Here is a 21439-nt window from a genome sequence, read left to right on the forward strand (position 1 = left end):
TTTCGATGCTTCAAGAGATTCTAATTAATAACTGATGTCACATATGGACTACTTTGATTATGTTTTATTACCTTTATGGACATGGGCAGTAGTGTGCTTACACTTATGCTCTCGGACTAAGTTAAATATAAAATATCTTAAACTGTCTTCCGAAGATGAATAGATTTCTTACGGGTGTGGAGTGACATTAGGGTGAGACTGAGTCAATGACATACATTTCATTTTTGGGTGAACCCTTTAATAATTGACTGATTTCCCCCCCAGCCCCCCCCCCCCCCCTCCACTCTTTTTGTGTGCTCAATTCAGTCCTTTATAGAGAATGAGATTATCTTCATCAAGAACTGTGTATTATTTCATGATCTCATCCTGAGTAGCTTATTAAGTTTTGCAGGAAGTGAAATGCCATCTGCATTATGACTAATGTTTTGACATTTTGATTTGGATATTTGTGAATGGCACATTTCACAAAGGTGAAAATAGATGGAATGGTCAAAAAGAACGATATATGGAGAACTAGCTGAATCCCAGATTGCATTTTGCTAAACATAATAGTCATTTTGCAATGGATTAAACATCGCAGTGTTATGCTAGGCTCTGTAATGCAGCACAAAATGTGATGCCATGACCATTGTGATCTCTGCAGCAGTCTCAACGTATTGCTCTCGCACCCTCCTTGATGGGGAAATCGGGGCTAATTAAAGTGAACAGCATGCAGTCCGTAATCTGAGCTATCAAACACACATCTTTTTCCCGTGCCAACATGCCGCTTCATGCCGCCCGTTTCTTCGGCTCCTAGGGAACTGTGATAACATCTCACTATTAGAAACCCTCTCTCCCACTCCTGTCTGTCTGGAAGACATTTTTTAAGTGCACCACTGAGCTAATGAGACGTTGCGGATTCATTCAGTTGTTCTTTTTCCATCATAGGACAATTCAGTTTTGTCTTTTGTTCTTTTCTTTTCTTCTGTGTGAATCGGATGGTAGGAGGCCGTTTATGTTCAAAGCCAACAACATGACAATCCATTCTGAAAGAAACAAAAGGTTAACAACACTTGAGGAAGAGTCCATCGTTTGCATGTGCATATAAACTATAATGTAACACGGGTCTACACATCAGAAAGCTTTTTATTGAAAATGATTATGTGTTAAAGCTTAAAGAAACGAAGCACATATCACATGATGTACGATTTTATCCAGGCGTAATGTGATTTTGCTCGCTTTTTTACTGATTGAAGAATCAGTGTTTAATGTGGTCAAAAATGACGGGCAATATATGCATAAGTTTCACTACAAATCTCACATATACTGTCTGGATATGCTTCATGGTTTTCTTTGTGACAGTCATACTAAATAAAAGCTTAAAGAAAGCTGGCAGCTCAGGTATTTTTTGTTTGTTATTGTTGTATATATTACAGATATTGATGACAAACATAAAGCGTACAATTTGCTGTTGTGAAAAATAAAGCCTGACAAGCCAGATGACTAAAATAGCCTATACATCTACTTATTTATGCTTAAAATTGTTTATGTTGTACTTAGAGAATAAAGAAACTAATTCATCATTAAAAGGCAAAATACACACGGTTTTATAGTCACATTTATACACTATTCACAAAATTGCACACAGGATTATAAACTAAATACAATTATAAACAGCTATCTTTGTATCGACATGTTCTTGATGCTAATGTTCATGTGGCAAGACAATTAGAGTATCAGTACAATTAATAATCCATCTGATTCTTCACTCCGAGCAGAACTGTGATCCAGATCAGTCGCTCTGATATGAGAAGAATGAAATAAACGGCCATAATCTATTTAGCACACGCGCACACACACACACGCACACACACACACACACACACACACACACACACACACACACACACACACACACACACACACACACACACACACACACACACACACACACACACACACACACACACACACACACACACACACACACACACACACACACACACACACACATATGGAACCTGAGAATTCCAGTTCTGATTATCAGACTATGGCATTTCAACTGGTTCGTTGTGACACACTGACATTTAGACTATAATGTGCAAAAAAAAGAAAAAAAAAAGACAAAAAGATTCCTTCTAATGATCTCCAGGTAGGCTTCTGTTTTAAATGATGAAAGACTCAGTACAAGGCAGACTCGCATGTATTTCATGTGTGTTTGCATAAATGTCTGTATTTACTCCAATCTTCACTTTTCAAGGAACAGAGGACACAAAAGAGTGTGTTTCCAGTCCAAAGTCACTGGCATGAATAGAGGTTTGCTACATGACTGACATGCTAAATTTCAGTTTTTGGCTTCGGTCCCCTCTGTCATGGTTTGTAAGTGAAATTTCCCACTATAATTAATGTTAATTAGAGCCTGGAAATGTGGATCTCTGTGGCGAGACCATGACAAAGGGTTGTTAACCGGCTGCCAGATTCACTAAATCCACCTGTCCAATGAATTGTGCTCTCGTGAGACGTCGCAAATTACTCTTTGAAATTATACACAAATCTCAATTCACACATAGATCTTTTGTGAAATGCAAAATCACTCAGAGAAATTTGTATGTGATGTCTTTGCTGTATGATTTAAACCGTTGGCACCCCGTACCATGCTTTCCACAATTTAGCGCCAAACACATTGCTCAATAAAACACACACTAACACGCACACACATAAACCTCACAATAAAAAGGTGTATCACTTATATTCTATCCTCTCTAGGTCTGTGATTTATTAGCTTGATAAAAAGCGAAAGGTGTTTCTGAGAAAACTTCCCAACAGAACTCAAACCACGGGATAGGATGTGGGATGTTTCAAGCCAAAAACAAAAATGCTGATAAGTAATTTTGCCATCAAACGTTGTGACTGCCAGATCACAAAAGGCAAAGGCAGAGGTTGAAGCACATGCCAGTAATGTAGCCTAATGCGAAACATCTGGATTTATTTTAATTGCTTCTAAATCAGATGAAGCACATGGGGGAAATGAGGTTGACCATTCTCACTGTGGAGGAGGGACTGGATCTTAACCCGTGGAGGCGTACGGTGTGTCACTGTGGTAGTTGTAATCTGGGCAGATTTTCTGCACCAGTTTATAGTCAGTGCTGTAGAAAGCGATGTAGATACATATGACTTTGAAGGGCTTTGAGCAGAGCCAGGACACGTGGCTCTGGGTGGACTCTTGGTAACACACGTTAGATGGGTCATAGCTGCAGTGTGAAGTCTTTTTGCTACGGTCCGTTTTCTGGTACTCGATACGGCAGTTGAAAGATTTTGAGTCTTTCGTCTCCAGGGTGGACTGCTGGGCGATCTCAAACTCCACCACTTTGGAAGGAGGCACCAGGCTCACGGAGACGTTCCCCAGCCCTGTGGAATTGTGACGAAAGTAAACGCTGAACGTGCCGTTGCCGTGGTCTACTATCTTGCCTGTAATGAGGAGATTTAGTTTCACAGTCTTGATGTTGGAGTTGAAGTCACCCCAGCCGAACATTTTTTTAAACTTGCCCGTTTTCACGATGGGTCTGCGTTTAGTCCTGCTCTGCGACTCTCTGACATCTGTCTGGTTAGATAACCAGTCCCAGGAGTCCTCAATGTTTTCCAAATATGTAATCTCCCTCCTGTTGCTCTTGAACCCAGGGGATCCTCGGGCGAACAGGCGCAGGGGGTTGAGAACACGGGGGCTGGCGCTTTTGGGGGAGGGGTGCTCCTCGTTTTCCCCCCAGTCCACAAGCCCCACCTCTGGAATATGGACTCTTCTGCATGTGACCTTCCAACAACACTGAGAAAAACACAAACATGAGAATCCATCATTTTAATATTAACCTGTAATCTAATATTATAATCTTTATAATATCGGCTGCTTTGATTAAATTATTTTTTCCATTCCATTTTCCCATAGGGATTTTAAAAAAGTGTTTAAGAGTATAAACAGTTTATGGAAGTGAGCTAGGAAGTGAACATTGCAAACTTTGATTTGAAGCAAAAGATATTTAATTATTGACAGAAAAAATATTAATGTCTTTAATGTGGAAAAAGAACAGCAATCCCTTGAAAAATTGCGAATACAAAATGATGCAGAAATATAAAGTTTAATTTAAATAAAATGTAAAGATGTTGATTATATAGAAGCAATATATTTTGCATACCATACCATTGTGTAGAGGGACATTGATATGATATGGGATAATTGTCTTGGTAATATATGTGTTTTTTTTAAAAAAACCTTCAAGTGATCTGCAAAGCATATTTAAAAGTGTAAACACAAAATTATTTCTGCAATACACTGCAGAGCTGATCCTATGTGCCAAATAACCTTTTTGCTCCAGGATTGAGTTCTGGTCCACTTAAGATAAAGTCTTAATAATTTGTAGAAATAAGCCAAACTAGTTTCGCTGGTAATTAGCGCAGGCTGCCATCCTAAGGCACGGCTGAGAGGATCATTTGCTGAAGCAGATGTGAAAGTAGGGCTGTTTGAAATCGCACAGACGAGCAACCCTGTATTTTCTCTATAATTACTAATTTTGCTGTAAGCTTAACAGAAGCATATGAGAACTCAGTCAGCAAAGGACTATGTTCATGAAGACATTTCCATCTAAAATGGTCCAGAGCATATTAGTATTTTAGAGGCTGTGGCTGTGCTTTATCAAATATGGTTAAAATTCTATGTAAACAAAACATTTTTGTTTGTCTGTGTAAACTTTTAGATGGGTGCGTAATGTTGTTGTCAAATAGCGTAATGGCTGTAGAGAACATCATGCACAACATTATAAATGATGCAAACAGCCAGTAATAGCCCAGTAATTTGAAAGTTCCCTGTATAATGTGAAATCAATGTGTCTCCCATGGATTGGGCGGTTTGTTCATCTATCATTCTTCACAAACCTTAATTAAGACAATACCGCCACGTAAAAACAGAGAGAGAGAGAGAGAGAGAGAGAGAGAGAGAGAGAGAGAGAGAGAGAGAGAGAGAGAGAGAGAGAGAGAGAGAGAGAGAGAGAGAGAGAGAGAGAGAGAGAGAGAGAGAACAGTGTAAATTTCCATAATTAATTTATGGGCTGCAGGTGAAACTTTCCAGCATCTTCTGAACGTCCGACGAATAAAAGATGGAAGATAACCCTCAATGGAAATGAGAAAAAAAGAGATAGAGATTTTTGTCTGTGATGAAACATTTATTCACTTTTGAGTCCCCCTGGTACTGTGCGATGTTCGGTAAACTAGAGCGCTCGTATCTCTGTTCTTGCATTTGGTTGTGAGTCACTTCATTTTTCATTTCGCAGACCTCAATGACTTGACAAGGGAATATGAATACCATTCACATTTAGAGAAAATGTGGTGAGAGACAACTTCAGGTGAAGCAGGAAGGAGATGATAATGCTAATGTAGAAGCAGTTAAAGGATGATGAACAACTGGGGAAATTGCTGTGACAAGTGGAGGGATCACAGGCAAAATAAAACGCTTTACTGCCTTGAGAGGATAACTTAAAAGGTTGTGCTGACAATCGGTCCCAATCCTTTCCCTCTCTACTTCACTCATGCTCTCTCTCTCTTTCCTACATGTAGGGTGGTAATTCTACACATATTTTGGTAATGTTTGATGTCTAACTCAAGGAAAGGACTGAAGCTGTGACTTTGGTAGAGGTAAGGCATACATGGTTTGCTTAGGGGAAAATCTAAGGACTTTAATTAAGACTTTAAGTACAGTACTGTCCTGCCGGCTATAGACTCGGATATCTGTAATAGACAGATATTTACCTTTAATTTAATTCAGAAACAGCAGTTATATACAGTAATTAGCCTAAAGTTCATACAAGTATTCTATTAGAATAACCACAGTGTTTTGTGGTAGGGTTAGGTGATAGAATATACATTCGGCACAGTGTAAAATAATTTAGTCTAAAAGTCTCCATCAAATATGAAATCCCAATGTGTGTGTGTGTTTGCTAAACCCTACATTATGGGGACAAAAAGGTCCCACAATGATGGCAATAGCAGAAATATTTGACTTTTTGATTTTTCGGAAAACAGCTTATACATTTTGCGGTTGTTTTTTGAAAATGTATTAAATTAAGTTGTCTGTGATGGGTAAGTTTAGGGGTATAGGTTAAGGTTTAAAGGATGCAATATACAGTCCCCATAAAACAAGGAAACCCAATATCCAATGTTCAAAAATATCTTGTTACATATTTGAGACATGTTCCAACAATGTGAAACATTTATGCATATCACATATGCTTTATAAGTCTTGGTTGTGGTAAATTAAATTTAAGTACTTAAATAATAGGCCATCAATAATTGACTAAAAAGATGTATATAAAAGATGACGCTGTGTTTCTTAAAACCGAAATAATAAATGAATGTACCATCATTTGTCCCACTGACATTCTCATAAACTATTCATAGTTCATCCCCTTTGATAAAATTACAAACGTATAAATTGTCATTTGCGGTCCCGTGTTTTAAGTAAAATGTGATGACAAAATTGAAGATGTCGCTCACTGAAGCTTTTATTCAGGATTACACAACACATTCTCACACCCAACTCATCACATATGGACGCTTGACCAGGACCCCTTGTCGTCACTTTTCAACGAACTGGGCGTACCTTTATCGTCAATTTTTGACACGCTGGGTGCTCCATTCATTTCAATGAGAAACCTTTGCCGTCATACACAGACGCACTGGGAATGGGAATATTATCGTCATGGTGAAATTTATTTATTGAAATTATTTATTGGTTTATAATTTTGCCATTATGACATGTTGGAGTGTGCCTCTCAATTAAATCAGCAAGCATAATTTCATTTACATTTATTTTATTTACGCTATTTAGACACATTTTAACATGATTTCATTTACATTTATTTTATTTACGCTATTTAGACACATTGTAACCCAACCCCACCCCATCCCTAAACCTACCCATTTGTGTGAACATGATATAAAACACAGGATATAACATACGACTGCATCCACGAGTTATTCAAAAAAGTTAAATAATCCAAGTTTTCCGAGGCCAAACGATTGGTTTGAATGAAGAAAATCCCCAAAAGCGATCAGCATCTCCATCCGTCGAAGATCACGAACACATCAAATTTCAAATATTGCCGCCCGTACTTCAGATTTCATAGTGAAATTGCATTGGCTCTCGTATGTCTTGTGACCAATTACGTGATTACGTCAGCATTGATTGTAAAATGTCATTGGCTCTCGTGTGTCTTGTGACCGATTGCGTCATGTTTAAGAGTCTTTTGAATTATTTGAATGAGATATGAATGAGTTCGTTCACGGGGCAGCGGGATCATCATTTCAGCGATTAAAACATCAAGATCAACTCTGTTCTTCACATGAAGACATCGTATGACTTCAGAAGACTTGGAATGCAACATGAGCTAATACTTTTATACTGTTTTGGTCAGATTTTGCAATAAATACTGGTATGTGTTTTATATTGTTAAGATGTGGGTAGGTTTAGGGTAGGAGTTGGGTTAGTTGCTCCAAAATATATAAAATAAGCCTTTAAATATTAATAAAATAATGTCTGCTTTTACAAACGCAAAGAATTAAATGCGTCTGTGTATGACGCCAAAGGTTTCTCATTGAAATGAATGGAGCACCCAGCGCGTCGAAAATTGACGATAAAGGTACAGCGAATGGCTTGGATCAAAGCAATAACAAAACTAGCATTCTCTACGTGATATGTGCATTTGATAATCCAAAGCATTTGACTGCAGTGCTAGCTACAGTATTAATACTCAGTACATATCAAACGATCTGCATCACACAAATTAATAGTGACTAAGGATGTCAAATTACAATGATAGATCATTGTTTGTATTCACGACCAATTAATCGATTAATCGTTAGCTTTAAAGGGTTCACCTTAAAGTTCACCCAAAAATGAAACTGATGTCATTAATGACTAACCCTAATGTTGCTCCCCACCCGTAAGACCTCCGTTCATCTTCGGAACACAGTTTAAGATATTTTATATTTTAGTCCCAGAGCATATGCAATCTATGCACACTTTACTGCCCATGTCCAGAAAGGGAATAAAATCATCATCAAAGTAGTCCATATGTGACATCAGTTAGTTAGTTAGAATCTCTTGAAGCATCAAAAATACATTTTGATCCAAAAATATCAAAAACTATGACTTCATTCAGCATTGTCTTCTCTTCCGTGTTTCTCAAATAAAGATTCAAACGGTCATGAATCAGTGAATCGATCAATGATTCGGATCGCCAATGTCAGGTGATTTCAGCAGTTTGGATCGCGTGTCAAACTGCCAAACTGCTGAAATCACGTGACATTGGCGATTTATATTGTGTAGACATACATACATACATATACATATATGTATGTATGTCTACAGAAAATAAATACAATAGTACAACATTTGCACAAATAAAAGGTGCACGTGAATACACATCACGGTGAAGGTGCAACTCTAGTTGTAAAATGGTCCCAAACTCCTGCGCGGCCACTTTTTCCTTGTGTCTGCTTTACGTGTTTCTCACTCGTGCTTGACTCTGCTTAATCGATGATCAATAAGTTTTATCGATTAAATGTATTTTTTTGCAATTAATCAATCATCGATTAATCGTTAACATCCCTAGTAACAACTGGTTAAAACACTGTCATACATGTTGCAACAGAGCCATTATAGTCATCTTTTATTTTCAGACTCTCTAAAAAAGCCTGCTTCAAACGTTTCTTTAAAAAAGTTAAATGAAGCGAACAAACAAACAGTGTCAATGCAATCTAACTGGAACTTTGTAAAAAAAAAAGTTTTTCCACATTTTCTACATTTTTGGATCACAAGGATGGGAATGTGAAATGCTGTGTGTTCCCACAACTTGGCACTTCAAAATGTCTTGTAATCCTCAGCGGCAATCATCGTTTTGTTTGTGGAGTAATACTATTAGATTTATTTATTGTAACTCTTTATCAATTTAATGCATCCTTGCTGAATTAAAGATAGTATACATACATACATACATACATACATATATATATATATATATATATATATATATATATATATATATATATATATATATATATATATATATATATATATATATATATATACTCACCTGAAGGATTATTAGGAACACCTGTTAAATTTTTTCATTAATACAATTATCTAATCAACCAATCACATGGCAATTGCTTCAATGTATTTAGGGGTGTGGTCCTGGTCAAGACAATCTCCTGAACTCCAAACTGAATGTCACAATGGGAAAGAAAGGTGATTTAAGCAATTTTAAGTGTAGCATGGTTGTTGGTGCCAGACGGGCCAGACTGAGTATTTCACAATCTGCTCAGTTACTGGGATTTTCACGCACAACCATTTCTAGGGGTTTACAAAGAATGGTGTGAAAAGGGAAAAACATCCAGTATGCGGCAGTCCTGTGGGCGAAAAAGCACCTTGTTGATGCTAGAGGTCAGAGGAGATTCAAGCTGATAGAAGAGCTCAGTTCTTCGTTACAACCGAGGTATGAAGCAAAGCATTTGTGACGCCACAACAGGCACAACCTTGAGGCGGATGGGCTACAACAGCAGAAGACCCCACCGGGTACCACTCATCTCCACTACAAATAGGAAAAAGAGGCTACTATTTGCACAAGCTCACCAAAATTGGTCAGTTGAAGACTGGAAAAATGTTGCCTGGTCTGATGAGTCTCGATTTCTGTTGAGACATTCAGATGGTAGTCAGAATTTGGCGTAAACAGAATGAGAACATGGATATATCTTGCCTTGTTACTACTGTGCAAGCTGGTGGTGGTGGTGTAATGGTGTGAGGGATGTTTTCTTGGCACACTTTAGGCCATTTGGGCATCATTTAAATGCCACGGCCTACCTGAGCATTTTTTCTGGCCATGTCCATCCCTTTACGACCACCATTGTAGGTTTCTTGAACATGACACTGAGTTCACTTTACTAAAATGGCCCCCACAGTCACCAGATCTCAACCCAATAGAGCATCTTTGGGATGTGGTGGAACGGGAGCTTCATGCCATGGATGTGTATCCCACAAATTTCCATCAACTGCAAGATGCTATCCTATCAATATGGGCCAACATTTCTAAAGATTGCTTTCAGCACATTGTTAAATCAATGCCGCGTAGAATTAAGGCAGTTCTGAAGGCGAAAGATTATATTTATATAATCATAAAAGCATACATTAAATAGTTTAAACCTCTGATATTCACTCATATATCTGTAATTTGGTAAAGTATTGTACAATGTGTCGGTCACCCACATCGATAGCCTGCCCATTTTCATAGTGACAGCATCATAATATGACATCCACAAAGTGAGAAAAGAAGCAGTCTAGACGTTCATCTGTAATGAGCATTATAGTGCAAGCTGTCTGCCAGTCCCTGGGGTGGACATATCTTTTACGGCTTGACATAAAGGTAATTGCCGTGGTGACCAGAACTAGCCCTCTAGAAAGTTATTAAGAAGTCAGGGACATCTCAGTGGCGGATCATGGATGAGGATGCTGTTAAAATGCATTTGCTTCGTCTGCCAGTAGCACACCTCTGATGGCTCTCCAGCCCCGGGGCATGAATCTGTTTGGATGTCAGACCTTCACCTTCTTGTCATTTTCCGTCCATTTCTCTTTCTCGTTCTGTCTCCCTATTTCTCAGCCCCATAGACTGTTTGTTCAGCATGGTAGTGCAGCTACCAGTCATAGCAAAATGTTCATACCTCATTTTGAGAATTTACTTCCTTGAATTCTACATTCTGCCTTATTCTAAAGATAGTTCATCCAACAGTGAAAATTGACTTTTCTTGAGGCTGGAATACACTACACGATTTCTGCCCATATGTTTGCCCTGCTCTGCAGTCTGGATAAACAGATGCCAGTTGCTGAAATTCAGAGGCAAATCTGCAGATATTCGACAGTAAGAGTTGAAAAATTTCACAGTAAATCGTTTAGACTCATATTTTTAAACTTGGTACTGAATCAGAGGATATGTTACTGATATTTTGAGCTGATTTCAGAACAAAATGTTTTTAATAAGACATTTTTTTTTTGCGTGGGTTGCTTTTGGGGACGATTTAAAAGATCCTCAGCTGTTTATATTTTTAAAGTTATGCTTTTTTAAATCTATTCAGACCAGTTGTGTATTTTCAAATCCTCGCTCACTTTCATGTCATTCCATTCCACCTCTATAGTGAAAATTAAAGGATTTTCTTTTTCTAAGATTACAGTTCATACACTGTAAAAAAAAAAAAAAAAAAAAAAAAAGATATTCAGGTCTCCTATTGAAAATGATCTGGTGACTGATTACACCTAATTTTTTTAATTGACCAAATTGAATTTCTTTGAATTAAATTGCATCAATTCACAGAAATTCAATTTGGTCAACTGATTTTTTTTTTAGATATGATCAGTCACTAGAACATTTTCAGTTGGAGACCTGAATTTTTTTAATATATTTTTTTACATTATAGTGGCCGTGGCTGTCAAGATTGTCCAAACAAGGGCAATAAACTTATAAGACATATACATTAAATGTTTTCTGAAGTCATATGATAGTTTTGAGTGAGAAACTGATGTTTAAGTCACTATAGTTCTCTCAAAAGTCGGGGTTCATGTCCAGAACTCAAAAATAATGTCATTTTAAATCTTGTCTAATCCTTGCACATTGCTATCGTATGGATTCAGCAGTGAAATATAGTTTATATGTCCCTTTTTTTGTTGTTGTTTTTGTTCAAAATCTAAGTGGGATAACCTTTTATTTTTATTTTATTCATAGGCTTTTTTAAAGAACAGACAAAAAAGTGAAGGTAGAGAGAGGGTGATAGGTTTCGATTAAAACCTGAATGAATCTTGTGTGTTATATGAGCATGTGCACTATACTCAAGTGTGTCAGCCATCTAAGATCACCTACTCTGATGTTCTACAACACATAATAGCATTTGTTTTAGACAAGTTACCCATTCAATCGAATAGCAGTTTCTTGAACAGTACTGAACATGGAGGCAGCTGCCTCTCCATTAGAGCTGTCCAAGCCCTGTCCATGTTCCTCCCCAAAGTCTATGTCGTTTTCTCTCTCTCTCTCTCTCTCTCTCTCTCTCTCTCTCTCTCTCTCTCTCTCTCTCTCTCTCTCTCTCTCTCTCTCTCTCTCTCTCTCTCTCTCTCTCTCTTTGTCTCCCCACTGTTTCTCCTGTATGGTGTTGCAGGGCATTTCATTTGTAATGATTCACACAAAGAGCAGTTTCAAGAGAAGGCCCTAAAGGCCTTGAGGAGGCAGGTGGGGTCCTGAGTCTACACACGGCCGCAGAATAGATTGCTACCCTGATGGGTGAAACAGCCGCAACCCGAAACCCATCATTCTTAATCAAGAGCCGGGCTGCTAACAAATGGCAGGTTTTCAGTGGAGAGGATCAAAGAGAGAAAGCCTCACCCTCAGCCGGGACTGATCGCTGAACTGTACGCTGTGCTGCATGTCTAATGCCATATAATCCCCGCTGTCATTAGCACCTGACCCTTACAGAGCCAAACGCTCATGCATGGCTGCCTTAGTCACCGGACCCTTAAATCATCCGGTCAGACCTGCAGCCAATCAGAGGTATGGTCGCTTTCAATGACTTCCAATTAAAGTGATGTGAGTCCAATGAAATGCATGCTTAAACATTTGTATGTAACTCTGCATTTAAATATGCGCTAAAAAGATTCAGAAACCTACACTTGTTCTACTAGTATTTCAGGACTTTAACTTTTCTCTGCTTGGTAATAAAGTAAGAGAGTAATGTTGTGATAATGCATGGTAACTAAAAAGTAAGATTAAATTATATATTTATATATATATATATATATATATATATATATATATATATATATATATATATTATAGCTTACACATTTAATATTTTTAGTAACTGCAACTAAATGTCTAAATGTCTGTATAATGATAAAAAATATAGTTCTAAATATCGTTCTAAATTCGTCCACAACACAACTATAATGAAAATGGCACAGAGAAACTCCTAACCTAACCCTAACCCTAACCCTTTTCAGAATATTTTTGTTTTATTAATTTTTTTAGCTGATGAATTATAGAAACACTGACAAACAACCAAAATCCATCCTGAATTAAAGAGCTCACGCTTTTCAAGTAGCAGACGAAAAAATTACAGTGCACGATTATAATACATGTGCGATAGTTTGGACTCTAATATCTTGTAGTTATCTTTATAGTTATCGTTCTTGGTGAGAATGGGGCTGGGGCCCATAGGGGGCCTAAGAAAACTTCCAAGGGAAGTGAAAAAAACACGTTTTAAAATACACTAGAACACTTCCTAAAGAACATTTGGGTTTCTTTGAAGAACCAGGGTACCTGTGGTCTAACTGTAAACTTTAACTGTAGCTTAATTTTAAAAGCATTATTAGACCTGAAAACATCAATAAACCAATACAAATCCCATGGGCATTTTTAAAATGAAAAATGTTTTCTTGTTATCCCAAGCTATTTTATAATTTTTATATTTATCATTTTATCATCTATGATTAAGTTGCTGGAAATTGTCTATTATTTTTTTTCTCAATAAATTGATGTAGAAGTGATGAAATTAATTCGTTAAAAAGAGTGAAATCCCTGAAGAATATTCAGCTCTTAAAAGCAGTTATAATTTCAAACTGAATAATTGTGTTAATTGAATGTGTTAACATGCCCTACATGTAAGTCAACAACTGTGGGATAAAGCTGAAGAAAAATATGTGCAAAAGCATTAAGGAGGACCAACACAAAGAGAGTCAGACAAGGTGCTACTGTATATTGCATTTTACTGTACATCATAATCTGTTAAGAAGTTCAGGACTGTTAGGTGAGAAGTGATTCTTGTTCTTTCCCCTTCAATACCTGTCGGTTCTTTGCTCCACACTCTGCTGGTGTACTAACTATTATCCCATCAACACCTCTCCAATCCCATTATACCCATCTGTCTGGTCTTTGTTCCTACAAATGTGTTTGACATTTTCTCAGCAAGAATAACAGCTATGATCACAAGTTTCACATGCAAGGACAACACTGGAGAGAAAGTATCGGGGAAAAAATATACATTAAAAAGGTACGCAACACTTCAAACTTACTGACTGGGAGCACTTCTGATGTTCCATTTGTTCACATCTTAATTTCCCTCTTTGCTTTGGATGAAGATCATACAAATATAAATAGTGAGAAGCATGCGTGTGAAGCATATGCAGCCAGCCCTTCCTGTCAGCAGTGTTAGAACTGACAGTACAGATGTCTCTGTTCTTTGATTAGGACGAATCCTAACTGTTTTCAGACATACCAGTCTCTTTTGAATACAATGAAGCAGCACCAAAAAAAGAAGAAGCTTTTTTTGGCTTCTTATAAATTTGATAGGTTCTTCATAGAAGCGGGTCTCCACATCAGAGTGACAAAATGAGAGACAACGGGATGAATTAAAAAATGAAGGTAAAGAAAATATGATGGAGATGGGTCTAATGGAGATTCATTAAAAGGAGAAAACCTGCTCAATCTTATAACATGAATAGCAAATACTAAATCTGCAATCTTAAAGAGATAGTTCACCCAAAACGATAAAGAAAAAACTCTCATCATTTAATCTCCCTCAGGTCGTTCTGAACCATTATAATGTATTAGTATTTTGTTGTGTATGTCCATACTTTGAAAGCTAAAAAGCGTTCTTCAAAATGCCGTCTTTTGCATTGTGAAGAAGAAAGAAAGTCATAATACAGGTTTGGAAGGTCATAGGACAGAGTTGCTACACAACACATCTATCACGATATAAAGCCTGAAATATACAGGCCTGTCCTTCAGCTCTGGAACACTCCGAAATCACAGTTTCCAGCCCATAAGTGGAAAAGCATTGATTTCATATCTCAGGTAATGGATGACACTGGTATTACATCCATGGCAAAAATAAAAGTCAGAACTTTGACAAACGACATTAACATCAACGGTCTAATGTGTGAGACACACATTTAAGATTACATTTGTAAACCTAGAGTAACTTTCTGCAGTGCAAGTGACTAATAATGAGCCAAAAGTGTTTTTTGTTTTTTTGTAATTAATTTTAAGTCTTAAACTTCTATAGTGATAAATTAATACAAATTTATGGAATTCCATTTGAAATGAAATACATGGAATTCTAAGAGAGATCTCTGCAGGCTAAGTCTTTTTAAAGCAATAATAATAATAATAATAATAATTATTATTATTATTATTATTATTATTATTATTATTATTATTATACATTTTGGTAACACTTTAGAATAATGGTCATTAGTTAACTACATTAGTTAAAATTATAATGAACTTCACTTATAAAGCATTTATTTATCTTTGTTAATGTTAATTTCAACATTTACTAATGCATTATTAAAATCTTATTAGCATTAGTTAATGCACCGTGAACTAACATGAACAAACCATGAACAGCTGGATTTTGTATTAACTAATGTTAACAAAGATGTCATGTTTCTATATATCAGAATGTTCTGTAAAGCAAATAAAATTAAATCCAACATGTCTGTCATTATTCATTCACAATAAATGCGTCTGAAAAGTAGACAACTTATGAAAACCAACAGCAAACTAAAAATTATGGCAACGTAAATTGAAAATGCTTTTGGGTGTGACGTTGATTTCCTGTATTTTCCTACATGAAATTAACAAACATAAGAAAGCGCACACCACCAAGCATCACTGCTTAGAACGGTAAATGTCACAGACAACATTGTTTATGAGGGATTACTGAGGCCGGGCTTCTGGAAAGCAGCAATGACCCCAATATAGACACAGATACACATCACTGGTGTATAAGCCCAGCACTGATAATGCCAATCTAGAGAGAAACGCTCATATTTACAGACGCACTCACTGAAACCCTCATGTAATCTCTCTAGCAGGAACTTCTGGGTTACTGGACCTACACACACATTTCATGATTCCATTCTGGCACTGCTTTTTCCTCTCACTTTGGTTTCCTCAGCCCAATTCTGAGATCCCGATGTACATTCTCCCCTCACATGGCAAAGCCAGTGAGGACTTGATGTGAAGACTCGGGCTGCAGCAGGTTCTGAAGAATATAAACAGCGTTTTTATTGTCCGGAGGGACGGGTGTGTGAAAGAGACGAGGGCCTTATCACAGCCCAGCAGCTCTGTAATTCGCCTCCGTGATACAGCACCAGAGCGGAGAACCTTACACGGCTGGCACAATCCAAAGACGGATTAGTTTTTCTGACATAAGCTTCCTGAAAAACTAATCAATCAGGCCACGCGGCATTATCAGAGGCATAAGATTAAAGCGTGGCTCCTAATCCGAGCACTGTAAATTTTTAGTAAATTCTCCACCGCTAGTTTTCCTCCAGTAAATAAATAATGAAATCAAAACTAATTGCACACAAAGACAGCGGAAGAGCTGGCCGACCTCGCGATAGGGAATTCGCTGCGAATCATTATTCCGGCTTTAAATTTGCTCTTCATAAACCATTGAAGTCTGAGTATTCAAATGCGCCCTCTGAGTTGAGATTTCGGCTGAGGCAGAGTTTCATACTAAAATAACTGAGGACTGTGGTATTCTTACAGACTGACATCATATGAATGTTTGAGTGAGCAAACATCTGTGTGCTGTTGGAGTTCGTTGGACATCACACACCGCCGCCTTCCGAAATTACTCATCATCTCTTCTTTCAATCAACAAAGCTGTGCTCTGGAAGATCTTGAGCACATATTGAGACAAGAGCAAAGCACAACAGTGGGCAACCGAGGGGGTGTTGAAGAGAGCGGAGCTCTGGCAGCAAAGGCCAACTGCGCTGAATTTCAGCCATGCAGAGGACAATCATCATACAAAGATGAGGAATGAAAGGGAATGTGTCTAAACAATAGAGTTATGCCGTTGTGCTCAAGTGGATTTAGTGCTGATCACATTGTTCAGCGTCCTGCTCTCAGAGGTTGACTGCAGCAGATGTCATGGAATGAATAGTTACTAGTGTGTAGGCTCTGACCCTCTTATCTGTCCCCAGAGAGCCACACAGATGCTGGGCTACTTCTCCGGTATTTGAGTCACTCTGTGTGTGTGTGTGTGTGTGTGTGTGTGTGTGTGTGTGTGTGTGTGTGTGTGTGTGTGTGTGTGTGTGTGTGTGTGTGTGTGTGTGTGTGTGTGTGTGTGTCTCAGAGAGAGAGAGAGAGAGAGAGAGAGAGAGAGAGAGAGAGAGAGAGAGAGAGAGAGAGAGAGAGAGAGAGAGGAGAGACTGTAGGGACTCTAATCCATTGGGACGCTGCCTTTGGAGGATTGTACAAAAGTGGATGTACTCATACACAGAAGCCATTCCCACAGGTATAGCCAAATGCTGCTGTCAGACAAATCTTAAAAAGTATTATGTGCAAGGTTGGATTTCTACATAAATACATCTAACTGAAAATTATGTTTGTATGCAGTTCTGTGACTGATTATAAGTGTTTTAGAATCTCCAAAAGTGGATGTAACTACACGTCTAATAACAAACTGCTTGATAAAAATATGATAAAAAAAAATGAAGAATTAATAATAGGCTACACAATAATATATATATATATATATATATATATATATATATATATATATATATATATATATATATATATATATATATATATAGTTTTACTCTATAGAAATATAATATAATAGAAAATATTTAATGTGTAAAGTGACGCTCAGTTGAGAATAAGATAGTTATAATAAGATGAATAAAACGAGCTACCTGTAAATAACAATTTTCATCACCTCAGCTAAAACAAAAGTATGATGTTATTTAATTCCAATATCTGAATTTCAATGTGACAGGCTGCACGAGACAAATAATAAAAAAGTTGTCAAATGTGTTTTTCTGTCCAAGAAAAGCTAATATAAAAGAGATTAAAAAGGCAATAGATAGTGATTGACTCATCCACAAGAATGATGCATTCGCAATTATTTTTATTCAAATGAACTAGTTTACCAAAAATATCCTATACGTATCTTTACTGCTCTTTACAATACATTTAAAGTTTGCACATAATTGCATAGTTTTCATATAGGCTACGTGTTAATGGAAAGGCTACTCACCTTATGCAAACAGAACAGGAGCAAAACAGCCGAAGCGATCTGCATCTTGACTACAGAAAATTGTCTTGGACTCTTACTTGAGGTGGGAGAAGCAAATATCCAGTTCACAGGGTTTACAAGAAAGTGCCATTTCTCTCAACTACCTGAATTAGAAAATGACACGAAATTGAATGCGTTTATCAGAAAGATTACTGTCGGAAGAGTTGAATGGCATCATGTTCCATAAAGCAAAGTGTTTGCTTACCCTTGGCAAAAGGTGTTGATCATGTTGAAAAGTGACGGTGACCAGCGGGGTTTATGACGGCACAGCTGGAGAAGGTCCCACAGGCGGCAGTGATACTGATAAATGTGCTCGGGACAGGAAAGGCTGCTTTAAAATAGATTTTTATTGGAAAGTAGTGTCCGAGTGGCTGCTCGATAGATCGACGGAACGCAGCGATGACATACGAAATGCGCCGAGTCCGATCAGTGCGAAGGTGTGAAGCCTCTCAGCATTTTGCGTGATTGATGCGAGTGCTCGCTCGCGCAGTCCGCCGTTTGTCTTCTTGTTTATGGCAGTTTGTTCTGATTAAAGTTTTATACAGCCCCAAAGTAGAGTATATATTTTACCAAAAGCTCAATATCTTAGTTGGTTCGTCTGTAGTTTGATTTGTGAATGTGTATGAGTGTAGTGATGTGAATCCCTCTTTGAAGTGCTCTTCAGATTTAGCGCCTGTGAGGGACTCTCAACTGAGAGACGTCAACTGATTAACCCATTGTAGGCACGTGTCTGCGTTGTTCTTGTCTTCATCTGAGGTACGGAATTTATAAGTAGCCTACGGTAACGTACTAAGCATAACTAATTTATCAGCATAAAAATTAATTAGACGTATTATGTTTTAAAAGTTTTTGAACGATTACGAAAATAGGCTATTTGAGGTGACGCGATAGTGCCCCGCTCAGGTAGGCTAGACTGAAAAACCGTCCATAAAGTAGACTAATTATAGTAAGTTTGTAGTCTTGTTTAATAGGTTTATTATTTAATGAATATGTTAGCCTAGTGAAGGCTGCATAAGCCACAGCAATAATAGCCTTAGAGTAGAGAGAGAAAGTGTAGGTTAGAGTCAGACTATTGATGCATTTTACCCGAGGTGAAATATATAGTGCAAAAACAACATTACCGATACACCCACACATTTTATTAAAATGTTGACATTGCAAAAACTGTTAGTGGGGAATGTGTGTTTGGAGTAAGCCTACTGGAGTTGAATGCAGTTAAACCGTGAGCATGCAGTGCAACTTCATGCAGTTATCACAATCTATATTATATAATCCTATAGCGCCACCATGTGTGTAAACTGCCTCAATAATTTATAGTGCTGTAATATTGTAGGCTAATTTTCAATCAGGCTAGATATGAATGTAAAGAATATTATATAGGATAAATGCCAAATGTATTTTAATCAAATTGAAGTAGGCTATTTAAATGGCAGGCGTATTCAAACCGAGAATAAATAAGAGGTAAATTTAAATGTTTCCATTTAATTTGATCTAGTGTGTATAGTATTCAAAAGTATAACTAAACTAATTTTCTTAGCTTTTGAAAGTGGCAATCAAAGAGATGGGTGAGATTTTACCATCAAAGTAACCACTGAAGTTTGTATAGCAGTGTTTTCTCAATGTCTTGGTTATGTGTCTCAAGAACACAGATGATTACTGAACTGAATATTCTCATATCATATCTTTTTAAATATGTACTTTCCCCTCACCTACAAGCACATAGTGCACCGACTGCAGAGCAGTTCAACAACTTAAGTTAAATATTTACTTCAGTTACAAACAAACAATATTCTCACACTAATAAAATACTGCCAGACAGTTATTAGCTGAAAAATATGTCACAAATTAACAAATAAACACATATCTTTTGTAGTTTATTAACATTATGGTGTTTAAAATTCTGCTTTACCATGACTTTACAATAAATTATCACTTTCACACAGTTTATTGACTGAAAATCATACTGTATTGCAAAACATTTCAAACCCGTTGGCTCTATGCAGTTCAAGAATGACTATGCACATTCTAAAGATATTAGATATAAGTGGATATTACGGTGGCCTATGTTTTTTTGAAAGACTTGCCAAGCAGGTCACAGGTAAATCGTGCAGAGAGAAAAGAGTGAGAGGTTTTAGGAGGCTTTGTCATCTTGACTGGAGTAGTCTCACTCTCAGATCAAAGTCCACCCACCCTCTGCCTTGAAGGGGTTTTAGTTACAGTCTACAAGCTTTTAAAATGGAAGAGATAGGGGCCCATCTGTAAACATTAAAAATACACTATTTCGTATATAGCCACAAGACACTAGCAATATACATGTTCAAATGCTTTAATGTGAATAAATCATTTAATTTTCTCTCAAGTTAGGAAAATATCTATTGTACATTTTGTTGCCTATGGCATGACAGAATATAAAAAACCCTACAACTAGGCTATAAATTAATGCCTTTTTCATCATTATTAGTGTAAGTGCTTTATAAAATTAACATAATAAAATATAGATTTAAATAAATGCATAGTGATGCACAAAGGAGCCAAACCTTTATTGAAGTTAACCTGTCCAGACTCAGAGGAAGACCGTGAGGTTTTAGGGTGCAGCCAAGGTAGAGCCCCCAGAGCACTCCTGCCTTCACTCTAAAAAAAATTCAACCCAAAAGTTGGGTTGAAAATGGACAAACCCAGAAATTGGGTTTTTTGAATAGGTCCATTTACTAGGGTTCATATAACCCAATTCCTGGGTTTGTCCATTTTCATTTTAAACCAGCTTTTTTTAGAATGTATTTTGTCATCGTACACCAATGGCAGTTTGAATGTGTTTATCAGCCGCAAAGTCGGGCCCTGTCCCAAATGGCACCCTAAACCCTCACGGTTTTCCTTGCACATGAATTGTGCCATTTAGGAAAGGGCCTTGTTAGGCTTGTTAGGCTTGTTCAACTTAATGTAGTGATGCGCAGAACGATTGGTGGCTGAGGCCTTGTCCCAAATGGCACCCTAAACCCTCTCAGTCTTCCTCTGTGTCCGCACTTTCACAACATAATGCCGCTTTGACTGCTGGGTAGACCTGCCTAAGTCCTCTGAGTAATTCGAGAGGTGCACATTGAAGGCGCATAGCAGCCGCAAGGGGGGCGCTCACGAGCACCCTTCTTTAAGCTTAAATTACGAATGTGACACCCTACAGTCTTGACATGCTCACACAGTGGCCATTATAAGTCCACAAGACTAAAAGTGCACATGAAGTGTACCATTTGGGACAGGGCCTGACTTGAAACAGTGCATGCTGGTTAGAAATTTT

At 37.5% G+C, this 21439-nt stretch overlaps 1 protein-coding gene across 1 annotated transcript; it reads right to left on the bottom strand.

The window, feature by feature from the left end:
- Positions 1 to 1952: 1952 nt before the first annotated feature.
- nxph2a (neurexophilin 2a) lies at positions 1953 to 18876 on the bottom strand. The gene is made up of 3 exons (XM_067444983.1): positions 18356 to 18876; positions 18112 to 18254; positions 1953 to 3799 (listed from the first exon to the last, which is right to left on the bottom strand). The coding sequence occupies exons 2-3, from the start codon at positions 18154 to 18156 to the stop codon at positions 3047 to 3049; spliced, it is 798 nt and encodes a 265-aa protein (XP_067301084.1). The 5' UTR covers positions 18157 to 18254; positions 18356 to 18876; the 3' UTR covers positions 1953 to 3046.
- Between the last annotated feature and the right edge of the window lie 2563 nt (positions 18877 to 21439).

This window comes from Pseudorasbora parva, chromosome 5 (genome assembly GCF_024679245.1).
Source record: "Pseudorasbora parva isolate DD20220531a chromosome 5, ASM2467924v1, whole genome shotgun sequence".
Lineage (NCBI taxonomy): Eukaryota > Metazoa > Chordata > Actinopteri > Cypriniformes > Gobionidae > Pseudorasbora > Pseudorasbora parva.